At 36.5% G+C, this 20547-nt stretch overlaps 1 protein-coding gene across 5 annotated transcripts; it reads left to right on the top strand.

The window, feature by feature from the left end:
* Positions 1 to 1149: 1149 nt before the first annotated feature.
* On the top strand, positions 1150 to 18980 carry LOC147407301 (geranylgeranyl pyrophosphate synthase, chloroplastic-like). 5 transcript variants are annotated; one of them, XM_086435785.1, is made up of 8 exons: positions 1150 to 3060; positions 4133 to 4234; positions 4377 to 4446; positions 6576 to 7102; positions 13464 to 13541; positions 13655 to 13730; positions 13940 to 14007; positions 17906 to 18980. In XM_086435785.1, the coding sequence occupies exons 6-8, from the start codon at positions 13700 to 13702 to the stop codon at positions 18842 to 18844; spliced, it is 1038 nt and encodes a 345-aa protein (XP_086291911.1). In that variant the 5' UTR covers positions 1150 to 3060; positions 4133 to 4234; positions 4377 to 4446; positions 6576 to 7102; positions 13464 to 13541; positions 13655 to 13699; the 3' UTR covers positions 18845 to 18980. The 5 variants fall into 5 exon arrangements, 3 of the variants coding, with proteins under 3 accessions (XP_086291911.1, XP_086291913.1, XP_086291910.1); XR_015176747.1 differs by lacking the exons at positions 13464 to 13541; positions 13655 to 13730; positions 13940 to 14007; positions 17906 to 18980 and adding an exon at positions 11877 to 11897; XR_015176746.1 differs by lacking the exons at positions 13464 to 13541; positions 13655 to 13730; positions 13940 to 14007; positions 17906 to 18980 and adding an exon at positions 8257 to 8595.
* The last annotated feature ends 1567 nt before the right edge of the window (positions 18981 to 20547 follow it).

The following is a 20547-nucleotide window of genomic DNA, read 5'->3' as shown; positions in this document are numbered from 1 at the left end:
TATCAGGCATGAACGTGATGGACGCACAAGTCAATTTTTAGAAAAAGATTTAACACCTCGTTTATTTTTTTGAAAATTTTGGATGAGATGCCTAAAACTAATTGAAAAACTCTTCCGAGAACGAGACGCGAAACCGAGTTTTAAAACCACCTGCAAGTAGACCCAGCCAAAAAAAAAAATGCGGTCTCTTTCTTTCGCGCCAAAAAATAAAATAAAATGCGGTCTCCTACTTCCCAAAAACCAAAATCCCTTCACAGTTGAGACTTGAGATACGAACTATAACTAGAATTGAAAGAAAGATGAAAGAAGATGAAGAGGAAAGCAAGACAGATGGAGATGGAGATGGAGAAGAATCCAATTATCTGACCATGAAGATGAAGAATTGGTACCCCACCTCCACCTCCATCTCTACTTCGAAGAAGATTTTGTAAAGGTTGAGATCCTTCCTCATTTACCCATGAAATTAATTTTCCAATCTAAATTAGTATCTAAGAAATGGAGAATTTTTATTTCAAATGATCCTCTCTTCGTCATCTACCAATCTCGATCTTCTTTTCCTAATCCTATTATTGTATATAAACCACCATATAGAAACTTAGAATTCATCTCTACCGATACCGATATGGATACAAAACTAAACCTAAACCTAAACCTAGTGGGCGTCCCTGACTCGTATCTGACCAAATTTCTCTACGCCTCAACCGATGCAGAAGGATCTATGATGTTACTGAATTCAATTTCTTCGTGTGCAACCCATGCTACTCATCATGATTTTGTTTTTATCACTTACCCCCGACAACCGACATCTCGTGGGATTGGCTTTGGACCCATCTTCCTCACATTATGTACACCATTTCGTACTCTTATATACACCACATACCTTCCTTCTATTTTTTTTTTTTTTTTTACACAGAGAGTGACTTTGAAGTCGAATTTTATGTCTTTTCTTCTAAGACAGATGTCTGGTGTCTGGTGTGTATCCAAGGCTAAACTTATCCTCTCGATCCAACACTCATTGTTTGCCCAATTATCCACTTTTTGTGTGGTGTAGCGTGTGACATGTTTCTCTTTGTTTTGTGTCTCCAATAATAAAAGCTCAAGAAAATTTTGACTCCTCTGCTTAGAAATCTTAACATGTACAAGGTACCCACATTTTATTGTAGTTTATGTGAGCTCTCCATTCACTATCATTTTTATGATTTACTTTACTCCCCTGTATGTTATTTCTCCCATGTACAAGGTACCCACATTTTATTGTAGTTTATGTGAGCTCTCCATTCACTATCATTTTTATGATTTACTTCACCCCCCTGTATGTTATTTCTCTCAAGAGTCTTTATTCTCCATGTCGGTTCATTATAGTTAAATCTACTTTTTATCTTAAGTTCATTTACCCATAAATTTCTGTCTGCCAGCTTTCGGTTGAATTAGCTATAATGTTCATTTAGTTTGTCATCCAAATTGATGATATGCACGGTTCAAATTATAGTTCCATCAGTTAGAGTGGTATTGTCTCGGCTGAGATGTCTATTTTCTATAAGGTATTGATATGATACATAGGGGAATTTATTGTGTCAGTAATGGAAACATATTTTAATTAATCAAATAACTCATTGTATCTTCTCATCATGGTTGGAGGTATTATTTGATCAAATAACTTTTCTTTAAGCATTAAAAAGAGCCTAGTTTGATTATCTTCATCATGTCTTTGTGTATCCAGAGTGCAAGAAATTTCTCTTTTTCCTGATATGTGGTTCCCTCCCATTTCAGATGTCTTATTTCCTTACCAAAATATTTTAAACAGTGATTATAAGGATATATTACTGTTTAATGCTCGTTGTTTATGCGTTTCGATGCGATACAACTTTTGCAGTATCTTGGATATCCTTGTAAATATTTCCCTGTCTACAACAAAAGAGAAGTTTTCTGTTCACCCTCTATGAAGAATAGCTGTACCTACACCCTTTTTATGCTCTTATTATTATGGTGGAGAGGTTTGTTGCTATGACTTTTTCATGACAGTTAACTGCTGAATTCTACTGTTCAATTTAGGTCATTAATGGAATATGGATATTTTTGGGTTGTATACGTATGTTTATTATTCTAAGAAGTGCATTAACCTCCTCTGAAATTTTCCTGCTATGTTTTGAGAGAATTTTGAGAAAACCCTAAATTGAAGCATTTACTGAAGAATTGAAAGCACACATGGTTTTTAGCAATTTCTTTCCTTTCATTTATCCCACTTTTCAGCATCATTTTTCGTTGGAGCAACAAACTATCACTGGGCTAGCAGGTTTCAAGGCTAGTCCCACCATTGGATGAGCTTGCACTTTAAGCATGGAGGGACTTATACTTTATTTTGAAGCCAGGTATTTAATGAGCAGAACAGACCTTAGTTTTAAAATTTACTGGAAAACATATTCATATAATGGAAGGTTCCACTAAAGATTTTTTTTAATAATGTTCTCTTATTGAGGAAAATTTCTAGGCTTTGGCTTCGGCCTGATCTAAGCTTTTGGGAAAGGATAAGTCTTGCAAGTGCAATTGTGGGATGGCGTGGGTCTAGGTTGTTCAGCCCTTGGCAGGTTGGGCCTTCGCCTGAGGTACATAGACATTCTTCTTCAGCTAAGCCCCACCCTTCCCTACGCTGATCCCCATTGACAATGTGAATTCTCATTTATCTGTTGTAGTTGGAAACACTTCTCTGCTAGATAATTTCACAGTGCTGAATCACGCAATGTTGGAGAATAATCTTCTGAGTGCAAGCGAGTTTATAACATTGATGATCTTCTGTGATTTCTCGTTTTGTGTGATTGCTTAAATATCCTTATCTAAGTGTTTCATATTAACTTACTGTTATTACATTTGTACCATTTGTTATCCTTGCATTATCATGTGAATGTAAGTTGCTAACACTCAAATTCTTTTGTTTGGTAAGCGTGTTTTAATGAGATCAGTAACTTGGTGCTGGCAGGAATCTAACTTAGGTCTATGATATTATCACACAAAGACTTTACCAATGATGCTAGCTGGTACCTGCTGTTGCTAACACTTAGACATGTATGATTCAAACTCTATTACCTAGACCCTTAATCCCCCCACCCCCATAGGACCCATCTTGCAGATCATGACACAAGTATGGACATAGTATCCTTCTATGTCTGATATAACTCAACCATACCCAAGTACTTCATACTAAACCCTGCTTTCACCTGTTTGCTACCAAATGCACACACACACACACACACACACATATATACACACTAATATTAACTTATGGTTATGGTGTCCTAATCACATTTAGAAATTTGGTGTACCAAAAAATACAGACTGATTACCATCTATAAAAAAAATCTAAGGATTGGTGAGATGGTCAAGACCACACCTCAGTAAGCCAAGGTCTTGAGTTCGAATCCCCCCTTAGGTATTTATCCCAGAAATTACCTGGTGTGTGTGGGGGAGGGGAGTGCATGTTCCCCGAGGAATAGTCATAAGAAGCAATTGGGGGTCGTAAAAAGCATAAATCTCCCCCTCTCAATATATAACTTCTTTGCTGGAGATCTGAAATAGAATTTATTCTATTTTTCTTGAAAATATAATTATTTTTCTTAATGGGGATTACTAGCACTTTTGTTGTGCTAGTCATTTTTGAATAATGTTATTTATGGGTATTTTGTACTTGTTTTGTGTTGTGTGTGTGTGGTGCATCAGAAAACATAAATCGTCCTAGCTAACAACAATATTTTGGAGCCATATGCAAGGACACAACCGTCACTATTTACAACCTTTGGTTTGCTCTTCTTTTTCTAATTAGAAAGGAATCTATTTTCTTGCATCTATTCACCTACTTAGTATGCAAATATTGTTTTCTACTAATTTAAAAAAAAAAAAAAAAAAAGGTGTTTTCTACCAGTTCTGTTTTACTTGGCATCACTTTAATTCATGATTAGAAACAAAAAATATGGTCATTCATCTAGGAGTTTTGAGTTTGACCACTGTAACTACCAACAAGGTATATAAATGCATCCAGGATTTTTCGTATGTCACATAGGTGGTCTACTCACTTTATTAGCCTATACACTCTATTTCCAAGGTTTCCAAATAAAGGCTGACAGAAAAGCTATCCCTGCAGTTATCGTGAAATGTAGTCGCTCTAGTAACCATCACCAGTCAATCTATGGCCTCATAAACTGTTTTAGATACTCGTTGCCACCATTTTAGCTTATGTGATCAGGTTCAATTTGATTTAAATCAGCTTCTTAATCTATTTATTATATTCTTCAAGTGTTTTTGACCTCCTTCTCTCTAGAATAATGAAATATTATATTTCAAGTACAATGGGAAAACCTAAGATCATCTCGATGTGTTATTTTCAGAAGCTTCGTTCTTTTTTTCCACCTCAACTGTCAACAACATTTGTGAGGAAGGGAACACGCAGTCTGAAAAGTAAGTTCTTGCTCTTTGACATGAACTCTAAGCTGGTAGTATGAACTTGAAATTCATGATTATTAATATTAGTTCAAAAATCTCTACACAGTAAAAAATACGTCTAATTGTCCTTGAAGGAGTTCGTTAATTGGTTTGTTGTGATATTTGAGGGTGGGGCCATCCCCTTGTCGATTTGGAAACTCCCATTTCTTACCAAATACACTGAGTTGTGATGAGAAACTTCCATCCATGGTAAGATGAAATAAATAAAGAACCATGAAGAAATACACAATAATTTGATTTTGATTCGATTTCAATTGCAAGGTTAAGTTTATAATAAACACACATATCAGTTTGAGAACTCTCTATTAAATTTGAAAGGCCCTTAAAGTTCTTTAAGACGGTAAAATTTTCAAGTTCAAGTGTGTATGAGGGTTCATACTACTAAACTTTCCAAGTTGAATCATATAAGGTTTCTCTTATGTGCGTTGAGTTGAAATAATTCCTTGGATACATCGGGGTAGATTACTAGATTGACTTATGTTGAGCAGATAGCTCATGATTTTCAACCTTGAATTTTGTTTTGTTCACGAATGATATAGATGACTTGGTTATCCAATGATGGCTTTTAATTCCAACTCTTGTAATTCTAGCATCTTTCCAAACAGATCATAAGCTAAATGTTTGGTGGGAGTTTTAATTAGGCATGGTTGTTAAACCTAATGATGATATTGGAATTAGGTCCCAAAGTGTGCACTCTAGTGAGAACCTAAGGTAAACATGATGACTATTGATTTGCCTTTGTAGAAAGAAGAATGTTATACTAAGACTTGAATGATACAGAGAATGAGTAAGTGTGTACAATTAGAATACTCTCTGTTGTACTGCTTACAGGACAAACGAGATGTCTAGTATGCTAGGTGGTGCACTAGTAATTGCTTGAGCGTCGCCTAAAAGAGATGATTCAATATCTAGAAAGTAGAAATAATGAAAATAAAGTTAAAATATTTTCTGGAGTTTGAAGCTTTATTACTGACACGATAAAGAAAATAGATCACAACAAAACCTGTAAAATAAATGCATAAAGCAAATAAAAAACGGACTAGTGATGAAAAGAAGCAAACTTGCCAAGTGCGAACGGCAACTGCAGTAATGGCATAATGCAAGGCCTGACACAAAACAGGTTGTGGTCATTGTTGAAGCTCAAGCTACACGGTGCTCTTATTAATCGATGGGCAGAGTAGAACCTATTGAGGGGAGCTAAATCTATTTTCCCCCAAGAGAATTGAAAATTTCACTGAAAAAAATTCTTATAATTGGATTTATATAGTAAAACCCTAGACACCAGTCCAATCCAGTTCTATATCTTCACAAGGAGCGCGAGTCCTTGGTACATCAAGTTTTTCATTCTATGCCCCTTGGAAGTAGATGTAGCTCAACTAGAGGGCCCCCATTTCTGATGTTTTGCAGGTTGGGTCCAACCACATCTCCAGGAAAAATAGCATTAATAAGATGAAAGACCTGAGGTATTTTGGGTTTTGATTCCCATACTAGGTCATTGGATAGGCACATCAAACTCTAGAAAGATGAACTTGCAGATCTTGAAGACGCAAAGAGACTACGGGACTATAAGGAAACTGTGATTGAATTTAAGATTAACTCACTCATACAAAGCACGAATTTCTTGCTTTTACCATTTTCTCAGTAACCAGAAAAAAAAGAGGCATGCAGACCTCATACACAAGATATATGGCAGGAATTAAAAAGAAAAAATACCTCATTAGCCATGTTTATCACACTACAGCTACAATTTAAATGGGATGAATCAGAACATTTCATGAAAATAATTAAATTCTATTCTTTAAACGAAATAAGTAATAAAAGGTAATCTTGTTCCTGCACATCACAATTTTAGCTTATGTACAAATTAAACACAATTGAATTTATCTTAATGTCTCAGTATGAATCAATGAACAAAAAAAATGTGATTATTTACTTTATTTAAGGTTGTAGGGTAGTTTAATTGCTTCAACAATCATGATTTATTTTATTTATGCATCAAAAACAGCTTTTGTTTTGAATAATGTATCTAATGTGTATTTAATAAATCAAGCACATAATAATCTTCAAGCATATCTGTTTTTCAGCTTAAAATCAACAATGAAACTGATATTTTTAGTTATACATAGCAAACATGGAATATAGTGAAGGATGGATAGAAGAATACTCTGAGAAGAAAGGCAATACAATCTTCGAATTGTTTCTCAATCTGATCCACTTCCATTTCACATCTGGCCTTGATAGTGAAAGCTGCTCCACCACCATATAATGTCCGCTATATGTAATAAAAGTCACGAGCTAATCCGAGGATGCTTTTGATCCAGTAGGTAATCAATGTCCAGAGTTCATGACTGATATGATAGAATCGTCACATCTTTTCAGTGAGGTCCCAGTATCAAGAAGAATCATGGAAGAAAGTGTTTTGAAGCCCCCTAAGGAAAGGGAGACAGTTATCCTACCAGCTTATCTGGAACAATAAAGCACTGTTCTTGAATAGACAAGAGGTAGGCCTTGTGCACTTCTATAACTTCATCAAGGGAGCCAGTTTATTCCCTACCTTCGCAAAGTTCAAGCCATGATCATTAGCTGTGAAACACTTGCTCATACAAACCAGGTAAATGATTTTAGAGTAATCAAATCCCATCTTCAATAAGAAATCAAGGCAAAATATTGGAGTTTTTCTAACGTTGTTCATGACATATTTGTGAACAACATCCACAAACTGGAGTAGCATTTGCTCCATTAACCAGTCATGCTTATGGTTGATTGTTGAAGTGACTTTACCCAGCAAGAGTGGAATAATTGTTTTAGAGCTATAGAGGACCTATACTATGTACTAAACTCTAAATATGGTTCACATGATCAAGGATAATTGTTGCAAAATCATGTTTCTAGGTCCCAATCTACAAAGTGAGGCTAGAGTAGAGCATTAGTCTGTGTAGAAATATGATTTTATTGAGAATTCTTGGATGAATATTACAAAAGCCCTAATAGGATACTAATAGACATTACATCAACCAAGATATATGAAAATTACCTAATATAAATATTCTAGAATATCCCAATTGATGTATTCTAAATATTAATATATATTCTAGAATATCCTTCATCACAACCTTCCATTTGTAATGAGATATACTAATTAATGATACAGTGTATCTCATGCATCTTAATACAATGCATCTTATTCTCTAACAGTCTGGCACAAAGAACCTTCCACATCCACCTTCGAGTTTTGCCAAGAACAAATTTTGCACTATTTACAAGCACAAATTCAAAACGTAATTTATTTCTAGTTATACTTATTAATTGCTCTCAATTAGCAATAAGTTCAAGGGGCCAAGCAACCTGGGATAGAACTCAATTTTTATAAAAAAAAAAATTAATGACAAGAAAAAAATAACCTCAAGAATTGCATTCCAAATTTCATGTGAATAATTTTTTTTTTTTTTTTTTTTTAACAAATTTCAACTAATCCTTGAGATAAACTTATTTACATTTTAACTTAAAATGCGAGAATTATTCAGAATAATTCAATAATTCGGATAATAATAATTTTATTGAAAAAAAAACTTAAAATTCGTGAATTTTTAAAGCATTAGATGGTAGATTGCTAACAAGGACTAGGTTTGAAAGTACAAGTTCATGAATTAGTGGTATGGCAATGGCAATTGGCTACAAAAGGTCAAGTGTGAATGTGTGCTTATGAAACTATGGCTGGTATAATTATGTTGGCTAATTGTCAAAGAGTTTACTATGACAATGCAGAGATCTGACTGAGTCAAAAGTCAAAACCCTAAAACCTGACTTCCCTTCCGTTCCGAACTTTATAGCTGATGATAATGGTGGATTCAACGAGAGAATCCAACTGCAACTGACTATTATCTCTTGAAATGCATTTCATCTATCAGATTTAGCGAAAGTAATCGATCCACACTTCACGAGTTCTTGGATGGAAACTTAGAGACGACAACCAATCTGAATTACTTGATCGAATCCGTCGAATATTACTTCTTGAACGATTTGACTCTATCGATAAACTCTTCTTCCATTATTCGGATGAAATTCTCGATGCCGTTCTCCAGAAGCTTATGTGGTTGATTTATCCAAATTTTGCAGATCTAGTGAAAGATTGATGGAGAGAATGTACTATGGTGGGGCACCCAGGGGAGATTTTCAAGAGCAAGCTCAAATATTTGAAAGAAAAATTGAGAGGGTGGAATAAGGAAGTAGTGGGGAGGGTAGAGTTGAGAAAGGGGGAAATCCTCAAGGAAATTGGTGTCTTAAATTTCAAGGAGGAAGTGGGGGGGGGGGATAGAAACAGAGGAAAAAGTGAAAAGGACTGAGCTCAAGTTAGAATTCCAAAGAGTGACTTTGATGGAGGAGATAAATTGGCGTCAAAAATCAAGGATCAAGTGGCTTAAAGAGGGCGATAATAATACTAAGTTTTTCCATAAGGTGGTCAATTTTAACAGAAAAAATAACCATATTACGAACTTGACGATCAATGGGATTAGGGTGGAAGGAGAACAAGGCATAAGAGAGGGTGTAGTGGACTACTACAAATAGCTTTATAGGAAAAGAGGGGACAAGAGACCTCGCCCCGACAATATCGATTTCAATGTACTAACTTATGAAGAAAGAGATTGATTGGAAAGGCAGATTGGGGAGGATGAAGTGAGATTAGTTATTGCATCCATGGGTGGAAACAAAGCGCCGGGGCCAGATGGTTTTACAATGGAATTCTTTAGACATTGCTGGGATATTGTAGTTGAAGATTTCATGAAGGTGATTTGGGAGTTACAAGATAATAATTGCTTGGATTATGGTCTAAATAGTACCTTTGTAGCTTTGATTCCAAAGAGAGTGGGGGCGGTTGATTTGTGTGATTTTAGGCCGATTAGCTTAGTGGGATCGGTGTACAAGATAATCTCCAAGGTGTTGACAAACAGATTGAAAGAATTCATGAAAAATTTAATTGGCATGGAACAAGATGTTTTCCTTAGGGGAAGACAAATCCTAGATGGCGTGTTAATGGCTAATGAATGTTTAGATTCTAGGATTAAAGATAAGAATGAGGGGCTTATAGGAAAGATCGATATGCAAAAGGCGTATGATCATGTGAGTTGGGATTTTTTAGAGTATATGTTGGGTAGGATGGGATTTGGTCCTAAGTGGATTGGGTGGATAATGAAGTGTGTTTCAACGGTTTCCTTCTTGATCTTAGTCAATGGTAGTCCGGCAGGGTATTGTAGGAGCTCCAGGGGTCTGAGACAAGGGGATCCGTTATCCCCATTTTTATTTCTTATAGTGACAGAGGCCTTGGGGGAACTGTTCAAAAGGGGGGTGGAGATTGGAAGGTTATCAAGTTTTAGAGTGTCCAATGAGGGCCCGTTGATATCGCATTTACAATTCGCAGATGACACCATTGTGTTTTTAGATCCTTCAAGAGAACAAGTGAGAACTCTTCGGATTTTATTAGGATGTTTTGAAGCAATTTCAGGGTTACATGTCAATCTGCAAAAGAGCAAGTTGTTTGGGGTTGGGGAGGTGTCGAATATTTCAGTCTTAGCAGCTACCTTGGGGTGTAGTAGTGATACACTCCCTTCTTCCTATTTGGGTTTACCTTTAGGGACTCCGTATTGTAGTAAAAACATTTGGGAGTGAGTGATCGAGATAATGGAGAAGAAACTGAGTACTTGGAAGGCTAAATATCTCTCCAAAGGGGGTAAGGTTACGTTGATTAAGAGTTCTTTAACAAGTATTCCGATTTACTTCTTATCACTGTTTACATTGCCTAAATCGGTGGAAGTTAGGATTGAAAGACTCATGAAGAATTTTTTGTGGAATGGTAATAATGGGGGCATAAAATATCATTTGATGAATTGGAAGATGATTTGCACTCCAAAGAAGAATAGAGGATTGGGGATTAGAGGGTTAAGACTAACAAATAAAGCTCTCCTGGGTAAATGGCTTTAGCGATTCGAGGAAGAGAGAGACAACTTGTGGAGGAGAGTGGTTCAGGCTAAATATGGAGAGAAGAGACATGGGTGGTATAGTGATGAGGCTAGAGGTTCGTATGGTTGTAGTGTGTGGAGAGGTATTCTGAAGGGAGTCGATGAGTTTGATAGGGAGATTAGATATAAAGTTGGGTTGGGGGATAAGGTTAGATTTTGGGAGGACTATTGGTGTGGAACCTCACATTTATCTACTCAATTTCCATCCTTGTACGTTTGCTCTTTGAAAAAGAATAATACAGTAAGACAATGTCTGGTTTGAAACAGGTTCACAGATTCTTGGGATCTGGGTTTTAGGAGGAATTTCAATGATTGGGAATTGACAGAGGTTTCATCTCTTCTTGATCTCCTCAACTCAATCCAATTCAGAGAGAACGAACATGACAGAAGGGAATGAATCAAGGCTAAGGATAAGAAGTTCTCGGTCAAGTTTTTTTATTATTGCTTACTTCCATTGTGTGAGGTTTTTTTCTCTACATCTATTATTTGGTCAGCTTTTGTGCCTTCTAAGGTGTCCTTTTTATGGCTTGCCTCTCTGGGTAGGATCCTTACCTTGGATAACTTGATCTATCGGGGGTGGATAGCGCCAAATTTTTGCTATCTTTGTTCTAGGATGGGGAGTCTATCAACCATATGCTTATTCATTATTCTTTCTCCCAGGCTATTTGGATGTTCTTTTTATCTCGTTTCCAGGTGTATTGGATTTTTCCTCTTTCTTTTTTAGCTCTTTTAGAGGGGTGGAGATTCAATATCTTCTATTCTAGAAAGAGGCATCTCTGGACTATCCTTCCCGTCGCCATTGCTTGGGGTCTCTGAAGAGAGTGCAACAACAGGGTATTTCATAATAAGGAGAGCTCGACTCATACAGTGATTTTAGATATTATGGGGTTTCTTTTCCTGTGGTCAAAGATGAGTAAGGAATTTGAGGGATTGCACTTCCAAGATTTTGTGTTTAAGTGGGAAGTAATTTGTTGTTAATTCTCTTCCTGTTGGGAATGTATCTTCTTTTATTTATGTTTATTTTGTTTTGTATGTGGGGGCTATCTTAGCCTCCTCTTCTTTTTTTCTCTATTAATAGAATTTATATTTATCAACAAAAAAAAAAAAAAAAAAAGCTTAGATTTTACCCGAAGTCCTGTTTAGTGTTTTTCATATTGGCTTCAAAGCAATAAAAGTTTAGGCCCAATATAAATTCTTACTGTAAGATTGTTCACATTTTGTCAAAAGCCCGAATGTTCGATGAAGTGAAAGGGCATTTGAATGAATTAGTTGGAATTTGTAAAACGAATCCTTCTGTTTCTTTAGTTTCGGTTTATATGGATTTTTCATTCTGTCCAACTGTTTTTGACATGCTTTTGAACACATATGTAGAGAAAGGGTTGATGAAGAAGGCCTTGTTTGTGTTTGACAATATGGGTAAGTTGGGGTGCTGCCCTACCTTGAGATCTCGTAACAGCCTCTTGAGCAATTTCGTTAGGAATGGTGAAGCCCACACAACAATTCATGTTTATGATCAGATGGTTAGGGCTGGGATTGTACCCAATGTTTTCACATTTGCAATAATGGTGAATGCTTACTGTAAAGAGCCCAAAATGTTTAAAGCTCTGGATTTCGTAAAAGAAATGGAAACAATGGGTTATGAACCGAATGTAGTGACCTACCATTCTTTGATTGATGGGTATGCTAACCTAGGAGATATGGAAACGGCTCGGGGGGTGTTGAAGTTGATGTCTGAGAGGGGAGTCTCACTTAATGTAGCTACTTATACTTTGCTCATTAAAGGTTATTGCAAACGAGGTAAGATGCACAAAGCAGAGAAGGTGCCTCGAGACATGAAGGAGGAGCCATCCTTGGTTGTCGATGAACTTACTTATGGTGTATTGGTGGATGGGTATTGTCGAATCGGCAAGATGAATGATGCTATTAGGTGGAAATGTCCGTGAAGCGGAACGGGTGGTTAATGGATATGAAAGTCTGGAATTTGAATCTAGATTCTTACAGCTACGACACTCTTCTAGATGGGTATTGCAGGGGAGGCCATATGAGTGAGGCATTTGAGCTTTTTAACAAGATGCTTCATAAAGGGATTGAACCAATTGTTGTCACTTATAATACGCTTCTCAAAGGCATTTGATACTGAAAAGAGGTGTGGCTCCTGATGAGATTGGTTGTAGTAGTTTGTTTGATGGGTTTTTAAATATGGGAGAATTTGACTGAGAAATTGGTGACTGAGGCACGGAAAAGTCGCTCTCTTTAAAATCAATTTCGCCTTCTTAAATTTTGAGATTTGCATCTCCTACATGCGTATCTCATGCGAACACTTGTACTAAGGTTTTCCGCATGTGAGGGCGAGGCCCACTCTCTTTCTCACTCACACTCAAGTAAGAGAGAGAGAGAGAGAGACTTTATTAATTGAAAATTATTCTTGTATTTATCCAATGTGGGACCGAAGATTTAAAAAGTTATTTTTACAACTCTTATAACTAAGAAATCAAAGAGAATATTTAATTTTCAATTTAAACAAAAAAGAAAAAAACTCTTTTCGCTTATGTTTCATCAATTAAGTAAATCTCTATACTTCACAAACAACACTTAAGAGGTCTTGAGTTTAAACCTTGTCCTCAACAAAATATATGATTAGAACTATAAATTTTACAATACCATATTGAAAGTGAGTTTCACTGTCTCAATCTATGTTCTTTTGGGTAGTTGTCTCCCTTTTAAAACCTACAACTTGAATATTTCTTTTAAGTTGGGTTGTAATTGACCTTTGGGGAACATGCCTAAATCATTTCAGTTGACTTTCCTTTAGTTTATTGTCAATTAGAGCTACTCCAACATTTTTTGAAGTGCACTTGTTTCTAGTTTTATCTTCGTAATCTTTTCACTCATCCATCTCAACATGTTCATCGTTGTTATACTCAATTATTAATATGATTTTTTTGTTTATATGTATAGGGTTAGTGGTTCGCAAATTGGAATTGGGTTCAAGTGGGTTTAAACCTAGGATGTGGAATTGTGACCGTTAGATATGAGGTGTATTTTCCTGACCGTCCATCAATGCTTAATAAAGAGCTCCTAGTTACTCAACCAGTTTTCATGCTCCACAAACGAAACTCACGTAAAAGTCAACCTTGTTGTGACTACAGACAAGGAAAATCTGGTTATGAGCAGTTCATTACTGAACTCAGCAAATGGGTATTCCAAGAAAGGGGTCATCTCAAGGTGAGGTATTTGAACCAGCTTTCTATTTCTCCTTCAATTTTAGCCATCCGATCAATCAACTTCTTTGGATGGGAAAAAATTATGACTCTCCAGAAGAAAGATTATAGATTAGATTGTCACCAAACCACATTGATTACAAGTTTCTACCTATATATTGATATTTATGGCTAGTATTGCACCATAATGATAGTCATGCTCTCGATTTTTAGGCTATGTTGGGCACCACAAAGTAGGGGGATTAGCTGAACCTGCAATGTATAGGATCAATGATGACCTGGTAATTCCCTCTCATTCATTTTTTATCTTATGCCCTACACCAGGTAAAAGTAAAAAAAGGGCAAAAAGAAAAAAGAAAACAAGGAAGAGATTGGCTTTTGGCTGCTTCTTTCTTATAGTTTAACTATGATTGAAGGCAGGGGGCGAAGCCAACATTTTCTTATAGTGGGGGCAAACTATAATTGGCTGATAAGGTTGAAGTGCTAGAACATGAGTGGTTTTGAGAAGAAAACTCAAAGGGTTTTTTTTGTTAGAAGTTGAAGAAAATGGCATTTAGATCATTTTTCATTAGTATATGAGAGAAGACCTAAGTCAAGAGGCAATGTCACCGATTTAAAAACATGTACCGGGATCTCAAATATGGACCAAAACAGTATTGTGACCTCGGTCTTCTCTACTTGACTGATGCAAAATGATCTCAATGCCATCACCTTTTACCTAAAATAAAATAAAAAAACCCTTTGATTTCAGTCCCCAAAACCACTTGCACCCACTTTTTAGTCCCTTCCCATTAACTCTATTCACCTACCTAAAATCTCTTCAATCTCAATATACGTCCCTTTTTTTTCGAAGTTACTCTTTGCACCCACCCACCAACCCAACCAAACCTCATTCTTCTTCTTCTTCTTCTTCTTCTCTCTCTCTCTCTCTCTCACACACACACACACACACACACACTTTTCTTCTTATTTGCACCTAGTCATCCACAAGGGTTTCAACTAGGATTTCACTATACAAAAATCAATACCCTTAGTACTTACAAAGTAGGTTAGAAGAAACCTAAACTCGTGGTCTAGGGATTAGGAAAACTCAATAATAAATAAATAAATTAAACTTCATTCGATGGTTCAATAACAAAATTGCCAAAAGGGATTTGGTAGATTCTATTGAATCCACGTGAAAGGCCTCGACATGTTCTTACAAATGTCTCAATTGGTAGGTTCCTACCTTTCATGAAAATTTGGTAGGATCCTACCAAGTTACAATGAAAATTTTCATGAACTTCCTACCGAACATGAAGTTGGCCTTTTTTTATGTGGGCAATGGAGAGTTTTGTTAGGACCAATTTGATTATTTCATATCCTCTTATCTCAGCTAATCCTTGCACACTTGATGGAGAACATGGTTTTACAATTTCTGATCCACCTTATTTTAGGAAAGAAATTTATAATCTTTTTGAAAATAAATATATACTAATAAATAATTGTAAATCGAGTTTAATAGTTGATCTCGTACGGGGCAAGTCAACCAGGTATTGGAGGAAGACAAGATGAGATAGAATACTGAATTTTAAAATCATGATGTAGAATTGTAAAGTTTTCCTTGTGAGATTAATTTTGTTGATTCTTGGGAATTTTGTGAATGCACTACTAAATAAAAATTTTAAAACCTTCTTTTGTTGCCTATTTATAAGATTTTATTTTGACTAGTTGTAGTGTACGATATTACGTCTTTTCACTCTCAGAAACGTCAAACATTTGTTCATGTTTGGATTGCCCTCGAGAAAATCAAACACTCGGCAACGTTAAAGTTTCATGCACAATCTTTCCTACACAATGGTTATGTGTCGATAAAACCACACTAGATATCTAGTTATGTTGTTTATGCACTTAATTGGAGATTGTGCGTCCTAGGCATTTAGTTCTCAGTCGAATTTATATTTGTTTAAGAATTTTTCTATCCGAATTACATCGTTATCTCTTTTTTTCTTCTTCTTCTTCTATCAATCTGGTAGTCAACGTCTTCCCGCAATTCCGGGGGATTTTTACCTTCTCGCATATTCCTTATTTGCATCATTCAAATAGTATGATTTGGAAAAATCAAATTCTATGTTTTAGAGTTTGGTTTGGCGATTCAGTCATATTATTTTTGAGAGTTGGTATTGGCACTCCAACTGGCGTCATTACCGATGGAAGTTCCCCACGCCGATCCCCGGGACTTCGAAATGAAGTTCACGCTCTCCTGAGGGAGAGAGTTCGTGAGCATTGTGAGAGGGGAAAAGGGCGGCTATCCGTTCATTTTCCTGAAATGACATCCATCTACTCCCAAGTTGCCGACAACATTATTACCGATCTGGAAATCTCTTCGGAGATGGATGCGGAAACCCTCCGCGAATGGGTGAAGGAGATTCAGGAGAACCCAAGTCTCCTAAAATCCCTCATTAGGGGGCGCCTTCCAGATTAGCGCTCAGTTGAAAGCTATGGGACTCTGAAAGATGGAAACATGGGAGTTGACTGATAAAGATGGACAATAACCATTTTAGGTCCCCCATAACGTTTTAACTACTGCGGACTGAAACGTCAATGGAAATTTATTCGTCACCGCACTGGGGTCAAAAAACCTTTTACTTATTACACTCTAATTTCTAAATTATTTCTCACACCATTCTAACATTACAAAAGTTTGGTTCAAGTTGTTACTCTAATATTACAAAGCATTATAACATATTCAACAACCTCAGCAGGTTGTTTACAATAAGGATTAGGCTCGTAAAAAAATCCTAAATCTAAACAAAAAAGAGAGAGCTCTTCTATTGACACCCCAACTTTTATGTATTCTCATTCATTGATTTACTTTTTATATTCTAAACCATTGACTTATTTTTTATTTTTTTAACTGAGATGTAATGAGTAAAAGTTGAGGTGACAATAGCAGCTTTTTTTTTTTTTTTCCGATACGTTGAACTTGAACAGACGACCTCATTGAGGTTGAACTTACCAACCGATTTATGCCCACATATCAGTTAGTTTCATAACACAGCTAACCACGTGCACAGTAATTGCTCACTCCTTTTTTTTTTCCTGGATAATGTTGGAATGACACAAAGGTGACAGAAATGATGTGGTGATGCGCACGTAATCGTAAATGCTTTTTACTCGTATCTCATGGAAAAACAACGACGATAATGTGCACGATAGCATGAGTTTTTGTCACCCTTGTATCTCCCTTTGTGTCACCCCAGCACGACTTTTTTTTCTTCTTATTAAAGAAAACGAAGGCAGCAACAACCTTAATAAATAAATAAACATAAAAAACCTCTCACCGCATCACATAGAGATAGAATTTCCCATTGGAAGAAAAACTCAAAAACAAAAAAGTAAAAAAAAAAAAAAAAACTCTATACTGTGTATACGACAATTAAGTCTATTAGCTATTTAGCTCTGTGGAACCTTAAAATGCATGCAGCGCTCACTCCATTCTTGGAAAGGAGTTCTTGCATTTTCGGGGGAAAAACAAAATTTATCCTCGTATTTTCTTTCCTCTTATCCACTTTTGGTATTTAAATAACACTAATGCTGAGGTGACACAGGATTTATTGGGATTCTCACAATTCTGACATCAGGCGCACACATAACCGTAGATGTGTTTCCTCGTGATACAAGTAAAAATCATCTACGGTTAAGCGCGCATCTCCACGTGAATAGCAGTAAATCCTGTGTCACCCCAGCATGCATGACTCATTTAATAACGGTGAGTAAGGAGGAGAATTGAATATTTTAGAAAGAAAACCCCACAGAATCTACTCTACAATACACTAGGCAAGAGCCATAAAGCCAGACAGACTAAGACGCCAGAATATCATTAACAGGTTTCCAAGTCTGTCCAACCCCTTCCTAATACTTCCAAAAAAAAAGTCAGACGTTTCATTTATATTCTCCTCTTCAAACCAAAGTATGAAGAAACAGGTACACAGAGAGATTGGTTCTGAGAAGATGACTTCTGCTGTTTCATTGCATTTGGGTTCATGGGTTCAAACCTATTCAATGTTTCACCATGATGAAATGCCCATTTCCCCAAATTGGTTAAGAAAGCGATCCATCTCTCTGTTATCTACAGAAAGATCAGGAAGAATGTCCATTTCTTCTAATATGTCCATCTCTTGTGTACATCACTCCAAGGTGGAGAAACTTAAAGAAGAAGAAGAAGAAGAAGAAACCCAGAAAGAGATGACCTTCAATTTCGTCGATTACATGCTTGAGAAAGGTAAAGCTGTAAATCAAGCTCTCGACAGCGCCATTCCCCTCAAAATCCCTGAGAAGCTTCATGAAGCCATGCGATACTCTCTTCTTGCAGGGGGCAAGCGTGTCCGTCCGATTCTCTGCATTGCTGCCTGTGAGCTTGTAGGCGGTGACGAATCCACAGCAATGCCAGCAGCGTGTGCAGTGGAGATGATTCACACCATGTCGTTGATCCATGACGACCTCCCATGTATGGATAATGACGATCTTCGAAGAGGGAAGCCCACAAATCATAAGGTTTTTGGTGAAGATGTGGCGGTCCTGGCTGGTGATGCTCTGCTTGCTTTTGCATTCGAGTTCATCGCCAATGCGGTAACTGGTGTCCCACCAGCAAGGATTGTCCGTGTGATTGGAGAATTGGCGAGGGTGGCTGGCTGCAACGGGCTTGTAGCCGGGCAGGTCGTGGACATACAGTCTACTGGGCTGTCTGATGTTGGTTTGGATCAGCTTGCATTCATTCATATTCATAAAACTGCGCTATTGTTGGAGGGATCAGTCGTTATTGGGGCAATTTTGGGAGGTGGATCTGATGAGCAGGTCGAGAAGCTGAGGAAATTTGCGAGATGTGTTGGGTTGCTGTTTCAGGTTGTCGATGATATCCTTGATGTTACCAAGTCTACCGAAGAATTGGGTAAGACGGCCGGGAAGGATTTGGTGGCTGACAAGATTACTTATCCAAAGCTATTGGGCATTAAGAAATCCATGGAGTTTGCTGAGAAGCTGAACAAGGAAGCTGAGGATCAACTGGCTGGGTTTGATCCAGACAGGGTGGCTCCTTTAATTTCTTTGGTCAATTATATTGCCTCTAGGCAAAATTAGGATGTTGTTTAAGCAATTGTCTTTGATAATAAAGGTGAAAATTTGATTACAAAGAATAGTGTACTGAATCACTTTAAAGATTTGGAAGTATGTAAGGAAATTAAAAGATTAAGAGATACTTAATGATTTTGCTTTTCTTCTACTTCCTCTTTAATTTCCTGAATACAATTTCAAACAAATGTGAAAGCATGCAGAGAGGAAAATATCTCATAAATCTTCTCTTCTTTTATTTTCCTTTTCTTGATCACCATGTACTAATTTTTCCACAACATTACTCATTTTGAGAGCCTTTCCATAAGCTGGGAAAGGAAGACAATGGTATAAAGTATTATCTACATGCTATAAAATGTGTATGAAATTTTCTTCCACGTAGCTAGTATCATAAAAAAGAAAGCTATATTTCGCCTTTTCTTCCTATGAGAGTTGTATATAGAATCCCATCTCAACACATTATTAAATCGAGTGGCATAGGCCTGTTTTTGTAAGAAAACATGTACAATCAAACAAAAAAACGAATCGAAAAATCAAACATAAGATGCAATCACACAAATAAATACAAAGATTTTACGTGGTTCCCTTTAGATTGAGTTATATCTACGGAACATACCGATTCCACTATGAAGGAAAAAACTTACAGTTACAAATTACACCTTTTCACTCAAAAAATGAGAAATATAAATATCTCAAAAAACCTAACTAGGGTTTTACATAATATTAGTAAAATTATGAAAATACACTTGAGAAAATTTCTTTCGGGGGCGGAACCACTGAATCTTCTTAGGGGAGCAGCTAACCTCTCTCAAACCCCCTCTCTCAAACCCCCTAGCGTGAAGGAGTGGCTTGATTTACAGTACCTCTTTGTTGACCAGTATTATCAAGCTCCACAAATGACAACAATTTCCAACAAATTTCATATAGGATGTTATGGTCGGAAGCAGATCCTCTATAGCACACGATTCTTGTAGCACACTTTAAATGGATGGAAGAGTGTCACATCAACGATAAAATTAGATCTTACACTTAAAAATTGGGTGAGTTCAGTAGCCGTTCATTTTTAAAGACATGGATCTGCATTAAAAACTTGTTTTTTGATTTTTATTTTTTATTTTTTATAGTAAGATCCAAGTCACGATCACAAGATATTGAGATGTTAATTTTTTTTCTTTTAAATACTACTCTTCCAACCATTTAAAGTGTGCTATAGGAGCCATGTGCTACAGAGGATCTAGTTCCATTCTAACTTGGGTATCGGTTGGAGTCTACAATGAAGTGGACCCAACACCAGCATGAGTGCAACCTCATATTCATGAAACACTTGAGAATCTTCAAAAATCAAGGGAAAGATCCGTTCTGTGATTCCTTAGAAAAGTATTAAATTGGTTGTTATCCACGTGGCATGAAATTAATTCATGGTAGGAAACTCCTAATAAAATATAAGCTCTGATTCAAAATTCTGATTTAAGGAGGATTCTTGAGGGAAATATATAAACATGGATTCAACATAAGGCAAAGGTATGGAATTTTAAGACTTATATTCATCACACAACCAAATTATTGTCTAACTTGAGTGTCAAAGTGTTTTTAGGGACCCCTCTTAGACCTTCAATTGGAGATTTCAAACAAGAAGGGTTGAAGAGTCATAAAGAAAAATACCCCCCACATTTCTCTCATGCACTTAGGAAGAAAAGGCAAAATATGGTTAA

Source organism: Akebia trifoliata, chromosome 3 (genome assembly GCF_017979445.1).
Source record: "Akebia trifoliata isolate Shusen 1 chromosome 3, ASM1797944v1, whole genome shotgun sequence".
Taxonomy (NCBI): domain Eukaryota; kingdom Viridiplantae; phylum Streptophyta; class Magnoliopsida; order Ranunculales; family Lardizabalaceae; genus Akebia; species Akebia trifoliata.
Note: the sequence above shows the minus strand (reverse complement) of the source record. Positions and strands in the feature narration are given on the sequence as shown.

Bases quoted from the DNA above. Each gene is read 5' to 3' on its own strand.
- LOC147407301 (XM_086435784.1), top strand. From the start codon at position 17,681: ATGAAGAAACAGGTACACAGAGAGATTGGTTCTGAGAAGATGACTTCT.